General features: G+C 50.3%; 1 protein-coding gene across 4 annotated transcripts in view; it reads left to right on the top strand.

The window, feature by feature from the left end:
* LOC109571160 (immunoglobulin lambda-1 light chain-like) overlaps positions 1–21,761 on the top strand; it is a 230,055-nt gene that overhangs the window by 130,971 nt on the left and 77,323 nt on the right. Inside the window, exons 1-2 of one of the 4 annotated variants that reach the window (XM_070769910.1) lie at positions 5,566–5,652; positions 5,768–6,071. The exons of the other annotated variants lie outside the window; for them this stretch is intronic. Coding sequence (XP_070626011.1) covers positions 5,607–5,652; positions 5,768–6,071 — 350 coding nt within the window. The 5' untranslated portion in view covers positions 5,566–5,606. Of the gene's footprint in view, positions 1–5,565; positions 5,653–5,767; positions 6,072–21,761 lie in introns of those variants that run through there. 4 annotated transcript variants of the gene reach the window in all.

Raw genomic sequence — 21,761 nt, forward strand, 5'->3', positions numbered from 1 at the left:
AACAAACCTCAAAACAACCAAGAAAATGGTAATAGGGTCATACATATGGATGACTACTTCAAATGTAAATGGGTTAAATGCATGAACCAAAAGACATAGACGGGCTGAGGGTGAAAACCTGTGCCTGTATGTATTCCACTTACTACATCACTCTGCTTGACCCCAAATTATATGCAGTTATCTTGTATTATTAGGTGAATCACACTCCCATTATGGCTTGCAATTGTAATTATTTTTTTTATTTTTTGGTTTGGCTATTGATTGTGAAAACTTCTAGACATCTTTTACTAATGTGATTATCTATTACTCATTAATACCATTTTATCATGACTGATCAACAGAAAAAGTATAGAATTCTAGATCACCAAAACTACCATTTAATAGGAAAACCTGTAGTCACTTTTAAGAATCCAGATGAATATCAGAATTATCTTGGAATTTGTTGAAAAATACAAATGCCTAGGTATTACTTTTATCTCCTAAGCTGTAGATATGTTTCTAATGAGCAGCCAGGTGTAAAGGCAACTGGACTATCTGATGATCTTTTATCTAGTTTGTTTCACTTTTTCAGTTTCATATTCAGTGCTCCCATTTCATTTAGTTTAGGTTTTCCAATTTCTCCATCTCTTCTCTTTCTGTTGTTGTTCTTTCTCAGCTTTTATCAAGGGTAGTAGAGAAGCTTTTGTATACACATATATAAAAAATATGTTACTGTTGTTCAGTCACTAAGTCATGTCTGACTCTTTGCGACCCCATAAACTACAGCACACCATTCTTCTACTCTTGTAAATGTTTAGAGAAACAAAAATAGTAAAGCTAATTTTTTTTTTAGTACGCTGTGATTTTAATAGTTGAGAATTAAAGTGTTTCATTTCATTGCAAAGAAGTCAGCAAGAGTCCTTTCAACTCTGCTTCCTTTCAGCACATAACTTTCAACTGGGGGTGAGCATCTTTCCTACGGATGACCTGGCAGAGTTGTCACTCGGCTTCCTAAGCCTGGATCTGCGTCCAGCGTCTCATGCTTTGGGCTTTCAGGCCTGACGTTCCCGCCACGTTTCTTTGTTGTGAAGGTATCTGCTGGCATCACTGCCTCTGGGACATCTTCATTTCTTATCACAATTCTCTTCATTCAAGCTTCTCCAGGAAGCTGCATTTCAAATCAGAAGGACAAGCAAACAATGCCTCATGTGTGGCAGACAGGAAATCACCAAGTTTCACCTTCCTGGCCTCAGTTTCTCCCTCAAGAACTGAAACACTGGCAGAGGTCTTAGACTGTTTTCCTTCCCATGTGCAGTGACTTAGGCTCAAAAGGGTGTCACAGAGCAGGCCACGGGAGGTTGTCACGGGAACGACTGCAGGTCCAGGGCTTCCTAAGACATCCCTGGCCAGCCTGGTAGGGCAGTGTGCCCAGGGAAGTCGCCTGAAGTGGCAACTGCCCACTGTGCTTGTGGGCAGTGGACAAGGTCTGGGATGAGAGCGGACGACAGGAGCTTCCATTCTGAATGGAAGAGACACCATTCTCCACTGTCCCGGGACTCAGCAGGTCTGGGGGTCCTGCCAGGTCATCCAGGAAGATGGGGAAGGGTGCACTATTTGGGGAGAAGTCCAGAAAAACCTGCACTCACTGGTGCCTCGGCTCAGCAGCTGTCCTCCGGAGCTCAGACTCAGACCGTCTGCTGGCAGGTGGCACTGCCTGCCCCCCACAGGGGCAAGGAGGCAGATTCACTGATGGGGTGGCGTGGAATGGAAGTCGGAGTGGGATGAAGGGGCCCCCGAGATCTGGAGGGAGGGGGTGAGACATAGAAAGCCCTCACCACCAATCCTCTACCCACCCCGCCTCTGGGTCTGTGCTTCCAAAACCCCTTTTCCTCTGTGGGTGGGGTGTCAGGGGCCCAGGGCCCCCTGAGCAGTGCTTCTTGCCCCACCCCCACCTCCCTTATAAGATAAGATGTCCCTCCCCTTGATCATTCCAATGCCCCCTACTCTCTGGACTTTGCCACTTCTGTGACCCCAGGGGCAGTGGAGAGCAGACCAGGGTCAATTAGACTGTCCTCTCTCCAGATCATGCCTCATTCTACCCCTCACCCTCCGCATCTCAGGGGCACCTTCATCCCACTCCACCCCTGATTTCCATCCCACGCCACCCCATCAGTGACTCTGCCTCCTTGCCCCCATGGAGGGCAGGCGGTGCCACCCCCTCTACTTGAGTCCCCTGCCCCACCCCCCGATTCATTTTCAGCTTTTTAAGAAGCCAAACAATTTCTGCGTCTGGTTTCCTCACCTCTGTCTGATCTCCTCAGCCCCTCAGATGTCCTCAGCTTGAGCTGGTCCTGAGCACAGGCTTCTCCTGTTTCCACCAAAGGTCCCCTTCAGACTAAGTCAGGGCAGAGCATGGTCACGGAAAATGTGGGCAGGACCCTCTGAAGCGGTGCCCCTCAAATCTGAGGATGTTACACCTCGGCCACCAGGGGGCACCAGGTACCTGGCATCCAGGGTGACTTTGGCACTTCCTTCCTCCCGGCCCCTGGAGGGGAGCAAGTCTGGCTTCTGGATAGACGTAAGAGCCAGGTGGCTGAGGATTCTTGCCTGGATTCAAGCCAAGCAGAGCCCTCCTCATTCATGCTGGCCTGGGGGGGGGCCTCCTTTGAGTCCTCACTCATGCCTAGAAACCCTTGGCATCCTCAGACAGTGAAGCTGTGTTTTTCTGAAGGTGGGGTCTGGCGCTGTGTCCCTGTCATCCCAGAGACCCTAAATCTCTAACCAGAGGCCATTGGCAGCTCCTGGTGGCTAAGAGTAAAGGCAGGGCAGTAGGGATGGCTGTTTTTCCTGGCTCTCCCTGCCATTTCGCCAGACATCCCTGTGCCTGTGAGCTAACAGAGCTTAAGGTGTCCAGCTACACACATGGATGGAAGGATGGATGGATGAATATATTGTTGTTGTTCAGTCGCTAAGTCACGTCTAACTCTTTGTGAACCCATGGACTGCAGCTCGTCAGGCTTTCCTGTCCACCACCATCTCCCGGAGCTTGCTCAGACTCAAGTCCATTGAGTTGATGATGCCATCCAACCATCTCATCCTCTGTTGCCTCCTCCTCCTGCTCTCAATCTTTCCCACCATCAGACTCTTTTCCAGTGTGTCAACTCTCTGCATCAGATGGCCAAATTATTAGAACTTCATCTTCAGCATCAGTCCTTCCAATGAATATTCAGAGTTGATTTCCTTTAGGATGAACTGGTTTGATCTCTTTGCAATCCAAGGGATTCTCAAGAGTTCTCCAGCACCACAGTTTGAAACCATCAATTCTTCAGCGCTCAGCCTTCTTTAGGGTCCAACATTCATGTCTGTACTTGACTCCTGGAAAAGCCATAGCTTTGACTATACAGACCTTTGTCAGCAAAGTGATGTCTCTGCTTTTTAATACATTGTCTACATTTATCATAGCTTTTCTTCCAAGGAGCAAGAATCTTTTGATTTCATGGCTGCAGCCACCATCCGCAGTGATTTTGGAGCCCAAGAAAATAAAGTCTGTCATTGTTTCTTTTGTTTCCCCATCTATTTGCCATGAAGTGATGGGACCAGATGCCATGATCTTACTTTTTTTGAATGTTCAGTTTTAAGCATCGTTTTAAGCATACTGTTGTGCCATCTGGACCTAGGATTGTCACCTGGAACAGAGCTGATCAAAACTCAATGTTTTCATCTTGGAACAGGAGGCTCAGCCCTCCCCTCCTTCCTCTCATCCAGACTCATTCAACAAACATTTGTCCTTGAGCGGCTGCTGGTGCAATGGTCAAGAAGGTATGTGCTCATAAGTTTTAGGGTGGAAACAGAAAAACACCAAAGCAAAACCAAAACAAGACCATGGTTTTAAAGAGTGAGGTTGTAACTGATTCTCTGAAGAAAACAGAGCGAAGAACGCCTCTGCGGGACTTGCACTGGAAAGGGGATCCCTTCAGCTTTGCCCATCATTGGCCCCGGAGTCACCTCTCTTGTGCTTCAGAAACGCGTGTGCCCCTCGGTAAACAGCTGCCTCACACGTGACCTGGCGCCTAGGCTGTGGGGTGAGTTATACTGGGTGAGGGTCGGTCCACCTGGTGGGGCAGGTGATACACCCCACCCCGGAGGGAGTTAAAGGACAAAGAGACACGAGTTTAGAGGGGATTGGGGCCGGGAGGGCGGCGGGGGCGTGGTGGGGGCGGTCTGGTACTGAGCTGGGCGGGAAGGGGAGGGCAGGAGGGAGGGATTTCCAGCTGCCACTCAGCTGCCTCCCTGGGCTTGGTCGGCACCGTCTGCAGCCACCAGGGGGCAGTAAAGGCCAGGATTTGGGGAAGGTTCTGGGGGCTTATACTGTCCCACGTGAAGGCTCAACAGGCTTCCCCAGTGGTTCAGTGGCAAAGGACCCAGCTGCCAGTGCAGGAGACTTGGGTTCAATCTCTGGGTCAGGAAGACCCTCTGGAAAAGGAGATGGCAACCCACTCCAGTTTTCTTGCCTGGAAAATCTCATGGACAGAGGAGTCTGGTGGGCTACAGTGCATAGGGTCGCAGAGTTAACACCATATAGCGACTAAACAACGGCAAATGAAGTTTCACCGGCTGCTTCTCCCAGATCCCTTTTTATGTCCCAAAGCATTTGCGCGCCAATAAATTACCTTCAGAAGTGCAAACAAGCAGCCAATGTCTCAGGCTCGGGTCTCAGACTCAGCACCGCCGAGAGAGGATGGAGGGGAACACGAGGACTCTCCCAAGAGACGGGGACAAGAAGGAGTTGGGGGTCGAGGAGGAACCCACTGGGAGTTTGGGACAAGTAGAACAGACTATTATCCACTGGATGGATAAACACCAAGGTCCTATGTACAGCACAGGGAATTGTATTCAATATCCTGTGATAAACGTGTTGGAACAGAACATGAAGAAAGAATGTGTCCGTGAGTATAACCGAATCACTGTCTTCTACAGCAGAATTAACACTACATTGTAGATCAACTATACTTCAATATAATCTTTTGCTTTTTTCTTTTACTTTTTCTTGTTGGCTATGCCTCGCAGTATGCAGGATCTTAGTTCCCAGACCAGCGATCAAACCCGAGCCCCATGCAGTGGAAGCTCGGAGAGCTAACCACGGGAGCACCAGGGAAGTCCCTTCAGTAACAGTTCTCTAAAACAGAAGGAGCTGAGGGGTAATGGTCTCCAGCTCTGCGTGTGACTCCTGGAATGTGGGACAGCTGGATCTTTGAGCCAGCGGGGCCCCAGTTCTCTTCTTTGCAGATCAGCCAGCCCACTGGACGTTCTGGGATTTCTCCCCCAGGAACCACGATGACTTGTGGAAACTTGTGGGGTTCATTCCCCACATCCTGTCATGGACTTGGTCTGTCCTCACTCAACATGTGAAAGAGTTAAATCTCAGGAAGTTCTGCTGTCCGGGGAGGGAGAAGTATCTAGAACAAAGGGCCAGGTCAGAGAGGGTGAGCAGAGGGGGTGAGGAGGGGCAGGAGCAGGAAGCAGATTTGCATGGGGACCCACCCTCCTCTGGGGGAGGGGATAAGAGGGATCTGAGGACCAGGCCCAGGGCTGCGGGCTCAGAAGGCAGCGTCTGGAGCATCTCCACCATGGTCTGGGCTCTGCTCCTCATCACCGTCCTCACTCAAGGCTCAGGTGAGGCCTCCAGGGAAGGGACCCCGGGGACCTGACTGATCCCTGGTGTCTTTGTTCTCAGGGTGACCTGGGCCCCAGCAGGGAACTGACCAGAGCGTGTTTCTCCTCTTTGCAGGGTCCTGGGCACAGTCTGGCCTGACTCAGCCTTCCTCAGTGTCTGGGAATCTGGGACAGACGGTCACCATCTCCTGTGCTGGGACCAGCAGTGATGTAGGGGCTTATAATGGTGTGGGCTGGTACCAACAGGTCCCGGGCTCAGCCCCCAAAACTCTGATCTATAATCTCAACAAACGGTCCTCAGGGATCCCTGCTCGGTTCTCTGGCTCCAAGTCCGGAAACACAGCCACCCTGACCATCTCTGGGCTCCAGGCTGAGGACGAGGCCGGCTATTACTGTAGCTCATATAAAAGTGGTGGTACTGTGCACAGTGGTCCAAGCTTATGAGGAAGTGAGACCAAAACCCACCTGAGGTCACAGGCTCCCTGTTGCTCTGACTCTGCTGGCAGCTCCTCTGCATCTGATGTTGAAGCATCAGCAGCTGAGAAGGCACCTGAGGACCCTTCGAGGGATGAGGAGAAGAGGAAGGGGTGGTTTCATGGTTGTTGTCCCTCCTCTTTAAGCCCCATCTGAGTGGGAGCATGACCCAAGAACATAGTCACGGTCCGTGAGGAAGCTGCCGCGTGGGCCTGTGCTGATTCTCCAGTGGGCCCCCACCTGTGTTGCCCCTCTTTGCTTCTAGACCAACAACTGCAATCAGCCTCAGCAGGTTCCTGGGCTGAGTAGAGAGTATGAGCCACAGGAGGGACACTGCACTGCAGGAACTGCTTGGTTCTCCTATTTCACAGGGACAAAAACCCCTAGACCAAACGGGGAGGGGACAGGAAGGGAGCTGGTTAGTGGTGGGTGGAGCATAAAGCTGGATCAGCTGGATTCATTGAGCTGGGCTCCCTTCACTCAGACTCTGCGTTTCACGTTACCTGCAGCTGGCAGGGGTGGCAGAGGGTACAGGGAGTCCCAGTGGTTTGGTTAATTAGTTACTGGAAGCAGAGTCCAAAATGCGATCCTTAGTGAAGGGTTGTTGCTGAACCATGAAAGACGCTGGGATTGCTGGCCTCCAGAGGAGAGGAATTCGATCAGGGGCCAGTGACGAGGCTTGATCACTCAGAGCTTTTGAGTAATAAAGTTTTATTAAAGTATAAAGAAATAGAGAAAGCTTCTGACATAGACATCAGAAGCAGGCAGAAAGAGTGCCCCCTTGGTAGTTTTTAGCAAGAAGTTATACACCTATGAGCAGGCTGCTAAAAGGAAATGTCTCAAAACTCAGAGAGTGGCACCAGGCCCCTCAACCACAACACGCATTTTGAGATAATATTGGCACAAGGTAAGTCACCCCAGGCCATAAAACATTTGACATGATTCTTAAAGAAAGCTAGGTTTCCAGGCAAATACATAGTCTCATCAATATAGCTTAAGAGAACATTTGCATGAGTAAAACAGACTGGTTTGTTGAGCCATTACGGTTCTCAGCCTTAGGCGGAATCAACTTGAAGGAAAACAGAGCCTAGGGCAAGTACATAGTTCATTAATGTAACTTACGAAAAGCATTTCCAAAGGAAAACTTGAGCACTGCTTAGCTCAAGGTTTGAGAAAAGTTGAGTTCTGGTGGAACCAGGTGTCGTCATGGCAACATAGATTGTAAAAGAAACCTCCTTATAATTCTGTATAGAGAAGGGAAAAAATCGGACACTTGTAGTTTGTTTAAGAGAGAGAGAAAAAACGCCTGACACTTGAAGCCTGTTTCCCCCATTTGGAGACCCACGCCTTCCTTCCTGTTCCCCTCTCACTACTGAGTGAACTAGAAGGCCCAGACCTGTCTGCCTGAACACAAAGCGACTCAGCACGCAAGGAGATTGGAAGGTTGGAGTAGACTTGTGCCTTGAGACCTGCTGCCCACCCTTGGAGGGGGTTCCAGGTGGTGCAGTGGTAAAGAATCAACCTGCCCAGCAGGAGACCGGAGTTCACTCCCTGGATGGGGAAGATCCCCTGGAGAAGAAATGGCAACCCAGTCCAGTATTCTTGCCTGGGAAATCCCATGGATAGAGGATCCTGGTGGGTTACAGTCCATGGGGTCACAAGAGTAGGACACAACTTAGCAATTAAACCACCACCAAACTCCTACTTGGCCCCAAAACCGTCTAGGTCAAGTGAACAAAAGTCTAACTCAAGTCACAGCGCCTGGATCGATTTCCAGCCTTGAGCCAGGTTGGTGGTGGTGGTGGTTTAGCCGCTAAGTCGTGTCCTGCGCTTGCGACCCCATGGACTGTAGCCCGCCAGGCTCCTCTGCCCACTTGCCAAAACTGGAGAAAGCCCACTCCACAATGAAGACTCGGTGCAGTCAAGAAGAAATATAAATAAATAAATAAATTTTCTAAAACAGGGCTAAAAGTACTTAAAAAAAAAAAAAAAAAAGATGGAAGCTTATTTTAGAGGGAATCAACCAGAGGCCCATGGTCAAATCTATCAGGCCTGGAGTCTGGGGAAAGGAGACTTTCAGACTTTTGAGTAGCAGGGGCACTGTGAGTCCCTGTTTCCTTCTGTGGGAGCTGGCCCAGCTGAGTGTCTTTTCATCTGACGCCATTTTCATTTCCCATAAGTGGTCCTCACGCATGCGTCAGGAGCCATGAGGGCCCTCATGCCCGGGGACAGAGGGTGACAGCCGAAGGAAAGCAGACACGAAGCCCTCACCACCCGCCTCCGCCTACCCTTCATCGGTCAGGGGTCCTCAGCTGGGACCCAGGCCTGGTGCAGGCAGGAGGCTGGGTGGGTGGGGGATGGGCCTGAGGGCCGCTCCTCACTGAAGAGACAGGGGAGAGTTCAAGGTGCAGGAGACCAGCCCCAGCCACGAGGCCCTCAGGAAGCAGTGCATGTAGAAGCATCACCAACATGTCTTGGACCACTGTCCCCTTCATGGGCCTCTGCACAGGAGAAGGCAGACTCCCTGGGCGGTGCGGAGGGGGCCTGGGCAAGGGGCCTTGTGGAGGAGTTGCCCTAACAGTGGCGCCCATGGGCGTCTCCTCTTCTCTTCGGCCATCAGCTCCCAGCCTGTGGTGACTCAAGACCCTTCCCTACGCTGTCATCCAGGCCGACAGTCAGCCTCACCTGCATCCACCCCCGTCACTCTGTACGCTCCATCATCCAGGCCGACAGTCAGCCTCACCTGCATCCACCCCCGTCACTCTTTACGCTCCATCATCCAGGCCGACAGTCAGCCTCACCTGCATCCACCCCAGTCACTCTTTACGCTCCATCCTCGGGGGCAGAGCGGCCTCACCATCGCTGGGGACAAGGCTGAGGACCCTTGTATAGTCTGGTCCAATGCACCTGCTTCACACTCACAGCTTCTCACGGGGGCTGGATCAGCCTGGCATAGCCCACTCCATCTTCCTCCCCGCCTGGTCCTTCCAGAGCCCAGAGCCTGAGTGAGCTCCACAGACAGGGCGTCCCTTCCCCATAGGAAGAGCAGCTCCTTTCTCAGCTGATTGTGGGCAGAGCACAGTGGGGACAAAGACCAGATCAGAGGCTGAGCCAGTGATGACCTTCACAGGTCCGTCCAGCCATGCTGATCCAGCGTTTTCAAGCAAGACCTCTTTAACCTGAGACTTCAGGAGAATGCTTTTCAAGGTCCACCAGAAAGAACCTCTTCCTCCCCAAGGGAACTTGGCATTGTTATTCGCTCTCTCAGCCCCTGCCTTTCCCCGTCAAGGCCGCTCCCTAAATCCTGTGCTGCACGCACAGCAGAAAATCTGCAGATATCTGGGGAAGGCATCGATGGTCAGCACAGGGGACAGTAGACAGGGCTCAGGCCCAGAGGACCTTCAGCCACACGCAGCAGCTGAACCTCCTTGAAGATCTTCAGGCCCCGGATAAAGTAGTGAAGGTCAAGGCTGGCCTCAACCCACCTGTGGCAATCCTGCTCCGCTCCTCGGGCGCCATCCTGGGCAGCTGCAAACACCCAGATTTATTACCCAGAAGCTCCCCCGTGCCACTACCTGACCACATGTCACTCCTGCCCTTCGAATTCTTACCTCAGAGGCAATATCACACTGGCCCTGAGCTGCGTCTGAACTCCAGACCCCTCAGGCTGTGCCCGTGTGTGGGTGCTGTAAGCGACGAGGGCTACCAGGAACACCTGTTCTGTTTCAAAGTGCTGCCCCAGCCTTGAGAGCAAACACCGCAATTACACCGAAGGCTTGTCCTCCTCTGAGACAAGGTCCGGGGAGGAACTGGGTTGCTACCTGGACAGCTATTGACCCATGATTTGTTGGCCCATGTTTCTCCTTTTGACCCATGTTTTTCCATCACATACAAAAAGAAAATCCAGACCATCTCACTGGTTTGCTCAACAAGCCACTGTCCAAACTCTTAGAGGTGCAAGAGGAAATTTCTGGGTGTCCTACAAAAACAGTGAACTTTCATCCAAAGAAGATTTCCCTGGAGAATATTTGAATCACCATGTGAAGACCTGGACCAGGGGATAAACCTCCTACTTGACCCAGAATTCCAGCGGCTGCAGGGGAATGTCCACATCAGAAATAGAAAAATGTCACCTGTGAATTGCTTTGAAAAGAAAAGGCAGAACTTTCCTCCAGGTACACCCCTGTCTAGCTTGAGAGCTGACGTCTAATATGGAAGATGGAGGCAAAGTGAGGGAAAACTGCCATCAAGAATACTGACAATTCAGTTCAGTTCAGTTCAGTTCAGTCGCTCAGTCGGGTCCGACTCTTTGCGACCCCATGAATCGCAGCACGCCAGGCCTCCCTGTCCATCACTAACTCCCAGACTTCACTCAAACTCATGTCCATTGAGTCGGTGATGCCATCCAGCCACTCGTCCTCTATCGTCCCCTTCTCCTCGTGCCTTCAGTCTTTCCCAGCATCAGGTTCTTTTCCAATGAGTCAGTTCTTCGAATCAGGTGGGCAAAATGTAGGAGTTTCAGTTTCAGCATCAGTCCTTCCAATGAACACTCAGGACTGATCTCCTTTAGGATGGACTGGTTGGATCTCCTTGCAGTCCAAGAGACTCTCAAGAGTCTTCTCCAACACCAGAGTTCAAAAGCATCAATTCTTCAGCACTCAGCTTTCTTTATAGTCCAGCTCTCACATCAGGTGGCCAAAATATTGAAGCTTCAGCATCAGTCTTTCCAATGAATAGTCAGGGTCGATTTCCTTTAGGATTGACTGGTTTGATCTCCTTGCAGGCCAAGGGATTGTCAAGAGTCTTCTCCAGCACCACAGTTTGAAAGCATCAATTTTTGGGGGCTCAGTCTTCTCTGTATTCCAGCTCTCATATCCATATATGACTACTGGAAAAACTGTAACTTCAACTATATGGACCTCTGTTGGCAACATGATGTCTCTGCTTTTTAATATGCTGTCTGGGTTTGTCATAGCTTTCCTTCCAAGAAACAAGTGTCTTTTAATGTCATGGCGCAGTCACCATTCACAGTGATTTCAGAGCCCAAGAAAATAAAGTCTGTCGTGTTATCACTTTTTCCCCATCTATTTGCCTGAAGTGTTGGGAGTGAATGCCAGGATTTAGCTTTTTTAATGTTGAGTGTCAAGCCAGCTTTTTCACTCTCCTCTTTCACTCTCATTAAGAGGCCCTTTAGCTCCTCCTCACTTTCTGCCATTAGAGAGGTATCATCTGAATATCTGAGGCTGTTGATATTTCTCCCAGAAGTCTTGATTCCCACTTGTGCTTCATCCAGCCCAGCAGTTTGCATGATGTGCTCTGCATGTAAGTTAAATAAGCAGAGAGGCAATATACACTTCTGACGAGCTCATTCCCAATTTGGAACCAGTCTATTGTTCCATGTCTGGTTCTAACTGTTGCTGCTTGACCTCGGGTGACCTGACGCTGGGTTGACCCTGGCCTCTCTCACCTTCTTATCCACTTCTCTTCCCCCGAGCCCTCCCTCTCTCCGGCCCCTCACCCTCCTCCCCTCCCTCCCGTCCCTCTCCCTCGTCACCTCCTTCTCCTCCTCCTTCTTCTTCCTCTTCTTGCCTTCCTCTCTCTCTTCTTCTGAACATGTTTGGATCTCTCCCCAAAGGTTACAGTTTTATTTAAATCTTGCATTACATTTGCATGTTATACGTCTGTCCTCTACTCATAAGCTGATCTCATTGTTTTCCCCTGTCCATTGTGTGTGTGTCTGTCTTTATTCTTTAATGGTCATAACACCAGAAGTAGCCATGCTGTGACCATCACTGCCCCAGGTGTCTTGTGTGGCAGCCCGAATCCAGCCCGCCAGCTGCAGGACTGAAGCCCTCATTTCCCCAGACACGGGGGTCCACAGCCCCAGATCCCGGGCTTACTTCTGCTGTAGTCTCTGGCCCCGGTGACACTCCCATCCCAGTGGCAGATGCAGCTATGCACCTGTGTGTGGAGCGGGGGATAGAGGCAGGGCCCCTGCCCCCGATTTGAAGGGCTCTTAAGAGCTCACTGGTCGTAGCAAACACCTTCTTCCAGCAACACAAGAGAAGACTCTACACGTGGACATCACTAGATGCTCAACACTGAAATCAGATTGACTATATTCTTTGCAGCCAAAGATGGAGAAGCTCTATACAGTCAGCAAAAACAAGACCAGGAGCTGACTGTGGCTCAGACCATGAACTCCTTATTGCCAAATTCAGACTTAAACGGAAGAAAGTAGGGAAAACCACTAGACCATTGAGGTATGACCTAAATCAAATCCCTTATGATTATACAGTGGAAGTGAGAAATAGATTTAAGGGACTAGATCTGATAGAGTGCCTGATGAACTACGGATGGAGGTTCGTGACATTGTACAGGAGACAGGGATCAAGACCATCCCCATGGAAAAGAAATGCAAAATAGCAAAATGGCTGTCTGAGGAGGACTTACAAATAGCTGTGAAAAGAAGAGAAGCGAAAAGCAAAGGAGAAAAGGAAAGATATTCCCATTTGAATGCAGAGTTCCAAAGAACAGCAAGAAGAGATAAGAAAGCCTTCCTCAGCGATCAGTGCAAAAAAATAGAGGAAAACAACAGAATGGGAAAGACTAGAGATCTCTTCAAGAAAATTAGAGATACCAAAGGAACATTTCATGCAAAGATGGGCTCGATAAAGGACAGAAATGGTATGGACCTAACAGAAGCAGAAGATACCAAGAAGAGGTGGCAAGAATACACAGAAGAACTGTACAAAAAAGAGTTTCATGACCCAAATAATCATGACTGTGTGATCACTGACCTAGAGCCAGACATCCTGGAATGTGAAGTCAAGTGGGCCTTAGAAGCATCACTATGAACAAAGCTAGTGGAGGTGATGGAATTCCAGTGGAGCTATTTCAAATCCTGAAAGATGATGCTGTGAAAGTGCTGCACTCAATATGCCAGCACATTTGGAAAACTCAGCAGTGGCCACAGGACTGGAAAAGGGCAGTTTTCATTCCAATCCCAAAGAAAGGCAATGCCAAAGAATGTTCAAACTATTGCACAATTGCACTCATCTCACACGCTAGTAAAGTAATGCTCAAAATTCTCCAAGCCAGGCTTCAGCAATACGTGAACCGTGAACTTCCAGATGTTCAAGCTGGTTTTAGAAAAGGCAGAGGAACCAGAGATCAAATTGCCAACATCCACTGGATCATGGAAAAAGCAAGATAGTTCCAGAAAAACATCTATTTCTGCTTTATTGACTATGCCAAAGCCTTTGACTGTGTGGATCACAATAAACTGTGGACAATTCTGAAAGAGATGGGAATACCAGACCTCCTGACCTGCCTCTTGAGAAATCTGTATGCAGGTCAGGAAGCAACAGTTAGAACTGGACATGGAACAACAGACTGTTTCCAATTTGGGAAAGGAATACGTCAAGGCTGTATATTGTTACCCTGCTTATTTAACTTATATGCAGAGTACATCATAAGAAATGCTGGGCTGGATGAAGAACAAGCTGGAATCAAGTTTGCCAGCAGAAATGTCAATAACCTCATATATGCAGGTGACACCACCCTTATGGCAGAATATGAAGAACTAAAGACCCTCTTGATGAAAGTGAAAGAGGAGAGTGAAAAAGTTGGCTTAAAGCTCAACATTCAGAAAACAAAGATCATGGCATCCAGTCCCATCACTTCATGGGAAATAGATGGGGAAACAGTGTCAGACTTTATTTTGGGGGGCTCCAAAATCACTGTAGATGGTGATTGCAGCCATGAAATTAAAAGATGCTTACTCCTTGGAAGGAAAGTTATGACAAACCGAGATAGCATATTAAAAAGCAGAGACATTACTTGGCCAACAAAGGTCCGTCTAGTCAAGGCTATGGTTTTTCCAGTGGTCATGTATGGATGTGAGAGTTGGACTGTGAAGAAAGCTGAGTGCCAAAGAATTATTCTTTTGTACTGTGGTGTTGGAGAAGACTCTTGAGAGTCCCTTGAACTGCAAGGAGATCCAACCAGTCCGTTCTAAAGGAGATCAATCCTGAATGTTCATTGGAAGGACTGATGCTGAGGCTGAAACTCCAATACTTTGGCCACCTGATGTGAAGAGTTGACTCATTGGAAAAGACCATGATGCTGAGAGGAATTGGGGGCAGGAGGAGAAGGGGACAACAGAGGATGAGATGGCTGGATGGCATCACCGACTCGATGGACATGAGTTTGGTTAAACTCCGGGAGTTGGTGATGGACTTGGAGGCCTGGTGTGCTGGGATTCATGGGGTCGCAGAGTCGGACATGACTGAGCGACTGAACTGAACTGAACTGAACTGAGCTGAAGAGCTCACCCATACCAGAGCTCCTCAGGTCCTCCTGCAGGCCTGGCTGTAATGGCCCCCAGGTCACCGTCCTGCCTCCTTCATCCCATTCTTTCACGAAAGGCTGGGAGTAGGGTGAGGTGAGTTGTCTTGTATCTAGAATTTCTGCATATGACCCTCAGAGTGCAATTTAGCTCCAGAGAACTGAGCTCCAAGAGTTCATTTTTTCCTTTTCTTCTTTATGATACTACCCTCTTCTGAGCAGAGACCTCATGTCAGGGAGAAGGGGACTCTGCCTTCCTCAGCCTTTTGTTCCTCCAAGACCCACACGGGGAGGGTCGCCTGCTTCACTGAGCCGGAAGGTTCAATTGCTCATGTCCTCCAGAAACACCCCCACCAGAGACCCCCAGAAATAAATGGAACGGCACCTTGTTTCCCAGACAAGTGGGACACACATTATGAACCACCTCAGTGATTAAAATAGTAACCTCTATGTATGTGTATTTACTGGAGAAGGAAACGGCAACCTACTCCACTATTCCTGCCTAGAAAATTCCATGGGAGAGAAGCCAGGCAGGCTACAGTCCACGGGGTCACAGAGACTGAACATACACAAGCACATGGAAGTGTATTTTGCAGTATTTTTAAATTTGTTCAGTTCAACATGGAGTACAAGAATTCAAATCGTGAAGTCAATTGACCAAGAAACCAGAAGAAATCACTGTGTTGTGATCTCTGTGGAGGTAACATGGGTACCTGTGCTCTGACCCTCACAGCCTCTGGCTCTCTCTCTACATGTACATACACATATATTTCCATGTATGTATGTATTCGGAAGATTTCACATACGTCTCACCAGTCCACAGCCCCCGCGTTCCCTGATGCCCAGAACGTCTGTGATAGCTGTGAGTATTGTCACCAGATAAGATCTTCCAGGTTCCCGCACTCACATTGGTTATCAGGTCTCTCTGATTCAGCATTTCTCAGCTAAGATTCCTTGTGACTCCTGGCTGCAGAATCTTCTGCAAAAGTCCCACAGAGAGGAGTGTGATCACTGTACACAGGAGGACCGTGGTTCTCTAGTGTGAGAAAAGCTAACTCAGCCCTTCACAGGGACGTGAATGTACCTGAGACAGATCAGTTATGCTGAGAAATCAGAGCTCTACTAGAGGCAGCACATGGGGTAGCCAGCAGGGGGCAGCAGAGCACGGCCAGGAGCCGCAGGTCAGAGGCTGGGCTGCCCAAGCGGGGCTTCAGGGGAAGCAGCCCTGCGGGTCCACAGGTGTCCAGGGAGCAGCGCTTGGCAGGAAGTCAGGACCGGACAGGCCATCCCCTCAGGACTAGTGACCACCTCTGAGGGTCACATCCACAGTGAACCCCAGAGCACCATGCCTCAGTCCACGGCCAGGACGCTGCCAGGCTGACCGCCCCACCGGGGAGTCCAGGGGAGACCACAGGCCGGGGGGATTGGGACAGTGATCATGTGGTCAGACACAGAGAAGGTGACAGTGACCTCAGTCCCTGAGGACAAGTCTGATGTGCAGACGTGAGAAGCCGAGGAGGAAGCTGGGGACAGACAGGGCTGATGGTGTGGTGACCCCGCCTCTCAGTGAGGGGCCCCCGGGGGTGAATTTGCATAAACCCAAGCCCTCACTGCCCCCACAAAGCTCTGAGAGGGAATAAAGGGGCTCGGAGAGCCCAGCACTGCTGCGGGCTCAGAGGCAGAGCTCGGGGCGCGTCCACCATGGCCTGGACCCCTCTCCTACTGCCCCTCCTCACTCTCTGCGCAGGTGTGGCCCCCCAGCCTCGGCCCCCAAGTGACCAGGCCTCAGGCTGGCCTGTCAGCTCAGCACAGGGGCTGCTGCAGGGAATCGGGGCCGCTGGGAGGAGACCCTCTTCCCACACTCCCCTTCCTCTCCTCTCTTCTAGGTCACCTGGCTTCTTCTCAGCTGACTCAGCCGCCTGCGGTGTCCGTGTCCTTGGGACAGACGGCCAGCATCACCTGCCAGGGAGATGACTTAGAAAGCTATTATGCTCACTGGTACCAGCAGAAGCCAAGCCAGGCCCCTGTGCTGGTCATTTATGAGTCTAGTGAGAGACCCTCAGGGATCCCTGACCGGTTCTCTGGCTCCAGCTCAGGGAACATGGCCACCCTGACCATCAGCGGGGCCCAGACCGAGGACGAGGCCGACTATTACTGTCAGTCATATGACAGCAGCGGTGATCCTCACAGTGACACAGACAGACGGGGAAGTGAGACACAAACCTTCCAGTCCTGCTCACGCTCTCCTCCAGCCCCGGGAGGACTGTGGGCACAGCAGGGACAGGCCTGGCCCGGTTCCCCCGGAGCTGAGCCCCCAGGCGGCCCCACCTCCCGGCCCTCCAGGCAGGCTCTGCACAGGGGCGTTAGCAGTGGACGATGGGCTGGCAGGCCCTGCTGTGTCGGGGTCTGGGCTGTGGAGTGACCTGGAGAACGGAGGCCTGGATGAGGACTAACAGAGGGACAGAGACTCAGTGCTAATGGCCCCTGGATGTCCATGTGATGCTGACTGGACCCTCAGCAGCCAAAATCTCCTGGATTGACCCCAGAACTTCCCAGATCCAGATCCACGTGGCTTTAGAAAGGCTTAGGAGGTGAACAAGTGGGGTGAGGGCTACCATGGTGACCTGGACCAGAACTCCTGAAACCCATGGCACCCCACTCCAGTACTCTTCCCTGGAAAATCCCATGGATGGAGGAGCCTGGAAGGCTTCAGCCCATGGGGTCGCTAAGAGTCAGACACGACTGAGCGACGTCACTTTCCCTTTTCACTTTCATGCATTGGAGAAGGAAATGGCAACCCAGTCCAGTGTTCCTGCCTGGAGAATCCCAGGGACAGGGGAGCCTGGTGGGCTGCCATCCATGGGGCCACACAGAGTCAGACACGACTGAAGCAACTTAGCAGCAGCAGCAGCAGCCCAATAAAACTCAGCTTAAGTAATGACATCTAAATTGACCCTATTGCCAAATAAGGTCCACTTGCGTGCACTCTGTTTAGGACTTCAGTTCCTGATTGTGGAGGGTTCCCACAAGACGTGTGTGTATATTGGTGTTGCCGGAAAACAGTGTCAATGTGAGCGTCCCAGACTCATCACCCTCCTACTCCCACTATTTCATTGTCTCTGCAGGTATTAAGCATAAAGGTTAAGGGTCTTAATAGATGGAAGAGGAGTGAATACTCGTCTGTGCTTAACACATACCAAGTACCATCAAGGTCCTTCCTATTTGTTAACGTGTGTTTTAATCAGAAATATGCTATGTAGAAGCATCCAGACGATAGCCCATGTTACAGACGGGGAAGCTGAGGCATGAAGTTCTCAGCACCTTGTTTCACGTCAGACCTGAAACAGGGCAGAGCCAGCAGCAAACAAGGTTCCTCTTCCCAAGCGCCGGCTCTTCACCCGCTTCCTATGGCTTCTCACTGTGCTTCCTAAACTAAGCTCTCCCCAACCCTGTGGAGACAGGATTAGAGACTTTAGGAGAAAAGACCAGGAACATCCCACACCCGACGTGAGTGAGCCACTGAGACAAGGCTTTGTAAGGACAGAACCAGCAGGTGTCCTCAGCGAGCCAGGGAGAGACCTCGCACCAAAAACAATATTGTAGCATCCTGACCCTGGACTTCTGACCTCCAGAAATGTGAAAAAGAAACGTGTGGGGTTTAATCAACTCACCAGTGTTATTTGGTTATGACTGCCTGAGTTAAGAAGGAGTTGGGAACACTTGAGTGTAGGTGTTTATGGAACATAAGTCTTGTTTCTCTGAAATAAATTCCCAAGGGTATAATTCCTAGGTTGTAGGGTAACTGCCACAAATCTAGGCAGCTTATTAAAAAACAAAGATATCACTTTGCCAGCAAAGGTTCATATAGTCAAATTATGGTTTTTATAGTAGTCATGTATGGATGTAAATGTTGGATCATAAAGAAGGCTGAGCACCAGAGAATTGATCCCTTCAAATCGTGGTGCTGGAGAAGACTCTTGAGAGTCCCTTGGACAGCAAGGAGATCCAACCAGTCAATCCTAAAGGAAATGAACTGTGAATATTCACTGGAATGACTGATGCTGAAGCTGAAGATCCAATACTTTGGCCACCTGATGCGAAGAGTTGACTCATTGGAAAAGACCCTGATGCTGGAAAGCTTGAGGGCAGGAGGAGAAGAGGGCGGCAGAGGATGAGACGGTTGGATGGCATCACTGACTCAATGGACATGAGTTTGAGCCAACTCTGGGAGACAGTGAAGGATAGGGAAGGCTGGCGTGGTACAGTGCATGCGGTCACAAAGAGTCTGACACATCTTAGTGACTCAACAACGACAGCAACACAGGCATCACACGCTTAGTGTGATAAGCGGCAGAACTGTTTTCCAGGGTGGCTGTACCCCTTTATATTCCTTCTAGTAACATCTGAGTGACCACGCACACTCCAGCCTCCTCTGAGTAGCTGCAGGTCAGCCCTGAGGTTCAGGCAGCCTCTCTGCTCCTGGCCCAGCTCCTCCAGAGCCAGTCGCTCCCTCCTCAGGGGCCTTGGATTTTCCTGCTGAAAATGAAGATGTCTGTTCTGAGCTAGACTGCTGTCGGGGTGGACAGGAAAGGAAAGGTTTAGGGTCTCAAAGGGTTCCAGGGCCCCGGGTGTGACCCTGTGTCTCAGGAGAGGCCGTGCTGTCAGAGGTCTGCAGGGATGCATCTCCTCCCGGTGGAATCACTGCAGGCGGCCTGGGCGGGCCCCCCTGCTCTGCTGGAGAAGGTGTCCCCTGTCCTGAGGCACTGCATGCGGCCTCAGATTCCCCAGGACCCTTCTCTCCTGGGATTTCTCTTCCAAAAATGACAGTCATTGGTCCAGTTCACAGCTCCATGTCCCAGATGCTGGAATGTCCATTATAGCTGGTTAAATTGTCCCCAGAGAGGACCCTCCAGGTTCCAGCCCTCACGTTGCTTCGCATGTCCCTCTGTTCCAGCAGTTGTCAGCTGTGATCCCTTATGACGCTAGGCTAGGCCATATTTTGCAAAATAGCCACAGAAAGGAGTGTGTTCACTGTGCCCAGGAGCCCGATGTCTTTGGGCAATAAGAAGTACTAATGGCAGCTCTCCACACAGACATGAAAACGCCCCAGTCAGTAAGTACAGTCATGCTAAGAAGTAAGATCTATGAGAAAGGCAACAACATAAGTTCATTCTTTTAAAAAAAAAAAAGCCTGTATTAATCTCATTTCAGTTTGTGACTCCTCTTGGGAGATATTATTACCAATCTTGCAGATAGAAGGAATTGCAGGACAATGCTCTCAAAATTGTAAACCAACAATTAGATGACTAACCAATAATTGTCTATCAACACATTAGATGACTTGGATAAAATGGACAAACTTACAGACACAAACAAAGTATCAAACTGACTCAAAAAGAAATAGGAAATGTGAGGAGACATCTAATGAGAGCTTAAATCCATAATTAAAAACCTCCAGGGAACGTCGCTGGTGGTCCAGCGGTGAAGAATCCACCTTGCAACGCAGGGGACACCGGTTCGACCGACCCACCATCTGGGAACAAAACGTCCTGAGAGGCTGCTGCACCTGTGCCCCAGGACTACTGAGCCCACGTGCTGCAGCCACGCGAGCCTGAGCGCCCTGGAGCCCGCGCTCTGCAACGAGAGAAGCCACTGCAGTCAGAAGCCCGAGCTTCGCAACGCGAGAGCAGCGCCCCCACTGGCCACAGCGAGAGAACGCCGGCACACAGCAACGAGACCCAGCACAGCCGAAAATAAAAGGAAAAATCATTAAAATTCTTGTTTAAAAATCATCCTAACAAAAAATTCAGTACCGGTGGCCACAGTGATGATTATAGCAGCGATTTAAAGAGGAATTAACACTAATCTTATGAAAGTCTATTAGACAGTGGAAGAATAAGGGAATTTCCTAACTCGATTTGTGAAGCTGGTTACCCCTTCCAGCCTACTCAGAGACACTACAAGACAAGGAAATGACAGGGCAATATACCTTAGGTTTATTGATGCAAAAATCCTTTCAGATGTTAGTGAACAGAATTTAATACCATGTTCAAAGGATTACATGTCACAGCCAAGCGTGTCTACAGCTCGATTGCACACACAAGATAGAAATCCCTTTATCCAGGGACTGTGTCCTGTCCACAAGAAATTTCAAGACAGAATGTGCCAGAGCAAAGGGTGTGAGTCAATTTCTATCCGTTGGGTGATCTCTTATTTTGGCTCTGGTGAGGTATCCTCCACCGCCCAGCCCTGCCGCTGCACCCACAGCTGGCCCCTCTGAGAGTCAATGGCTGAATCTCAGGTCCCCCGGCCCAAGCCCCAGGACCACCTACAGGACAGGACCACTGATGCCTCCAGAGATGTCTGCAGGGGTGGGAGTGCTCACTGCCTCCTCCAATAGCTTGGCCATGAGACACCTGTCACTCGTGACTTCTCAGGAGGATGAGGACCAATTATCACTGCCCAGCAGAGGCAGCAGGACCTGGCCAGACCCCTAGGACCCAGCAGCACCCCAGCCCCACATATTCTCCAGCATGACCTGGACCATAGCTTCCCTGGCCTCCTCCACACGCAGGCTGAGGGGGCTACTGATGAAAGCCAGGATGTGGTGGGGATGGCCCCGAGCCCTGGGGGTGCCACAGTTCCCCCCAGATTGCCCCCCCACCCCGCTCACTTCGTACCTAGTCAAGTTCTGTCCTAAACGGCTGGAGTCTGAATCCAGGACCCCTGGGCCCCATCCTGGGTTCATCCCATTCTCTTTATTGATCTGGGGACTTGCTCTCAAATGCGATGCAGCTTTACCTGCTGTAAAATGTGGAGGTAGGTACTAACTTCAAGGATATTTTTCCAAATTAAAGTATAAAAAGGCCCAATGAGTGTTGTTAACTATGGGAGTGATTCAGAGAACTTTGAGGCCCTAGGGTCTCCTCGGCAAGAATCCAAACGCAGGGGTTCAGCCATCAGTACGATTTCTGGATGGGTTCCCAGGGGTATCAGCAGGAGACCCCCAGTTTCCTAAAAAGAGGCACACTGTGCTAAAGTAAATATGCTACCAATGCAAACTCTTGAGGGGTGTGAGATTGTGAGATGACATAAAAGAAAAAGAGAGAAGAGATGATGGAATGGTGATGGTGGTGATGATACTGGTGATGAAGATGTGATGATGAAAATGATGTAAGTTCTCAAATGCACTCAACTGCCAGGAACACCATCAGCGAAGTGCCCTCCTGGGGTGGGACTAGTGCCAACCTTGGTACACCAGCACAAGGAGCCCTGGGTCCCCGGGG

The sequence above is a fragment of the Bos indicus genome, chromosome 17 (genome assembly GCF_029378745.1).
Source record: "Bos indicus isolate NIAB-ARS_2022 breed Sahiwal x Tharparkar chromosome 17, NIAB-ARS_B.indTharparkar_mat_pri_1.0, whole genome shotgun sequence".
NCBI lineage: Eukaryota > Metazoa > Chordata > Mammalia > Artiodactyla > Bovidae > Bos > Bos indicus.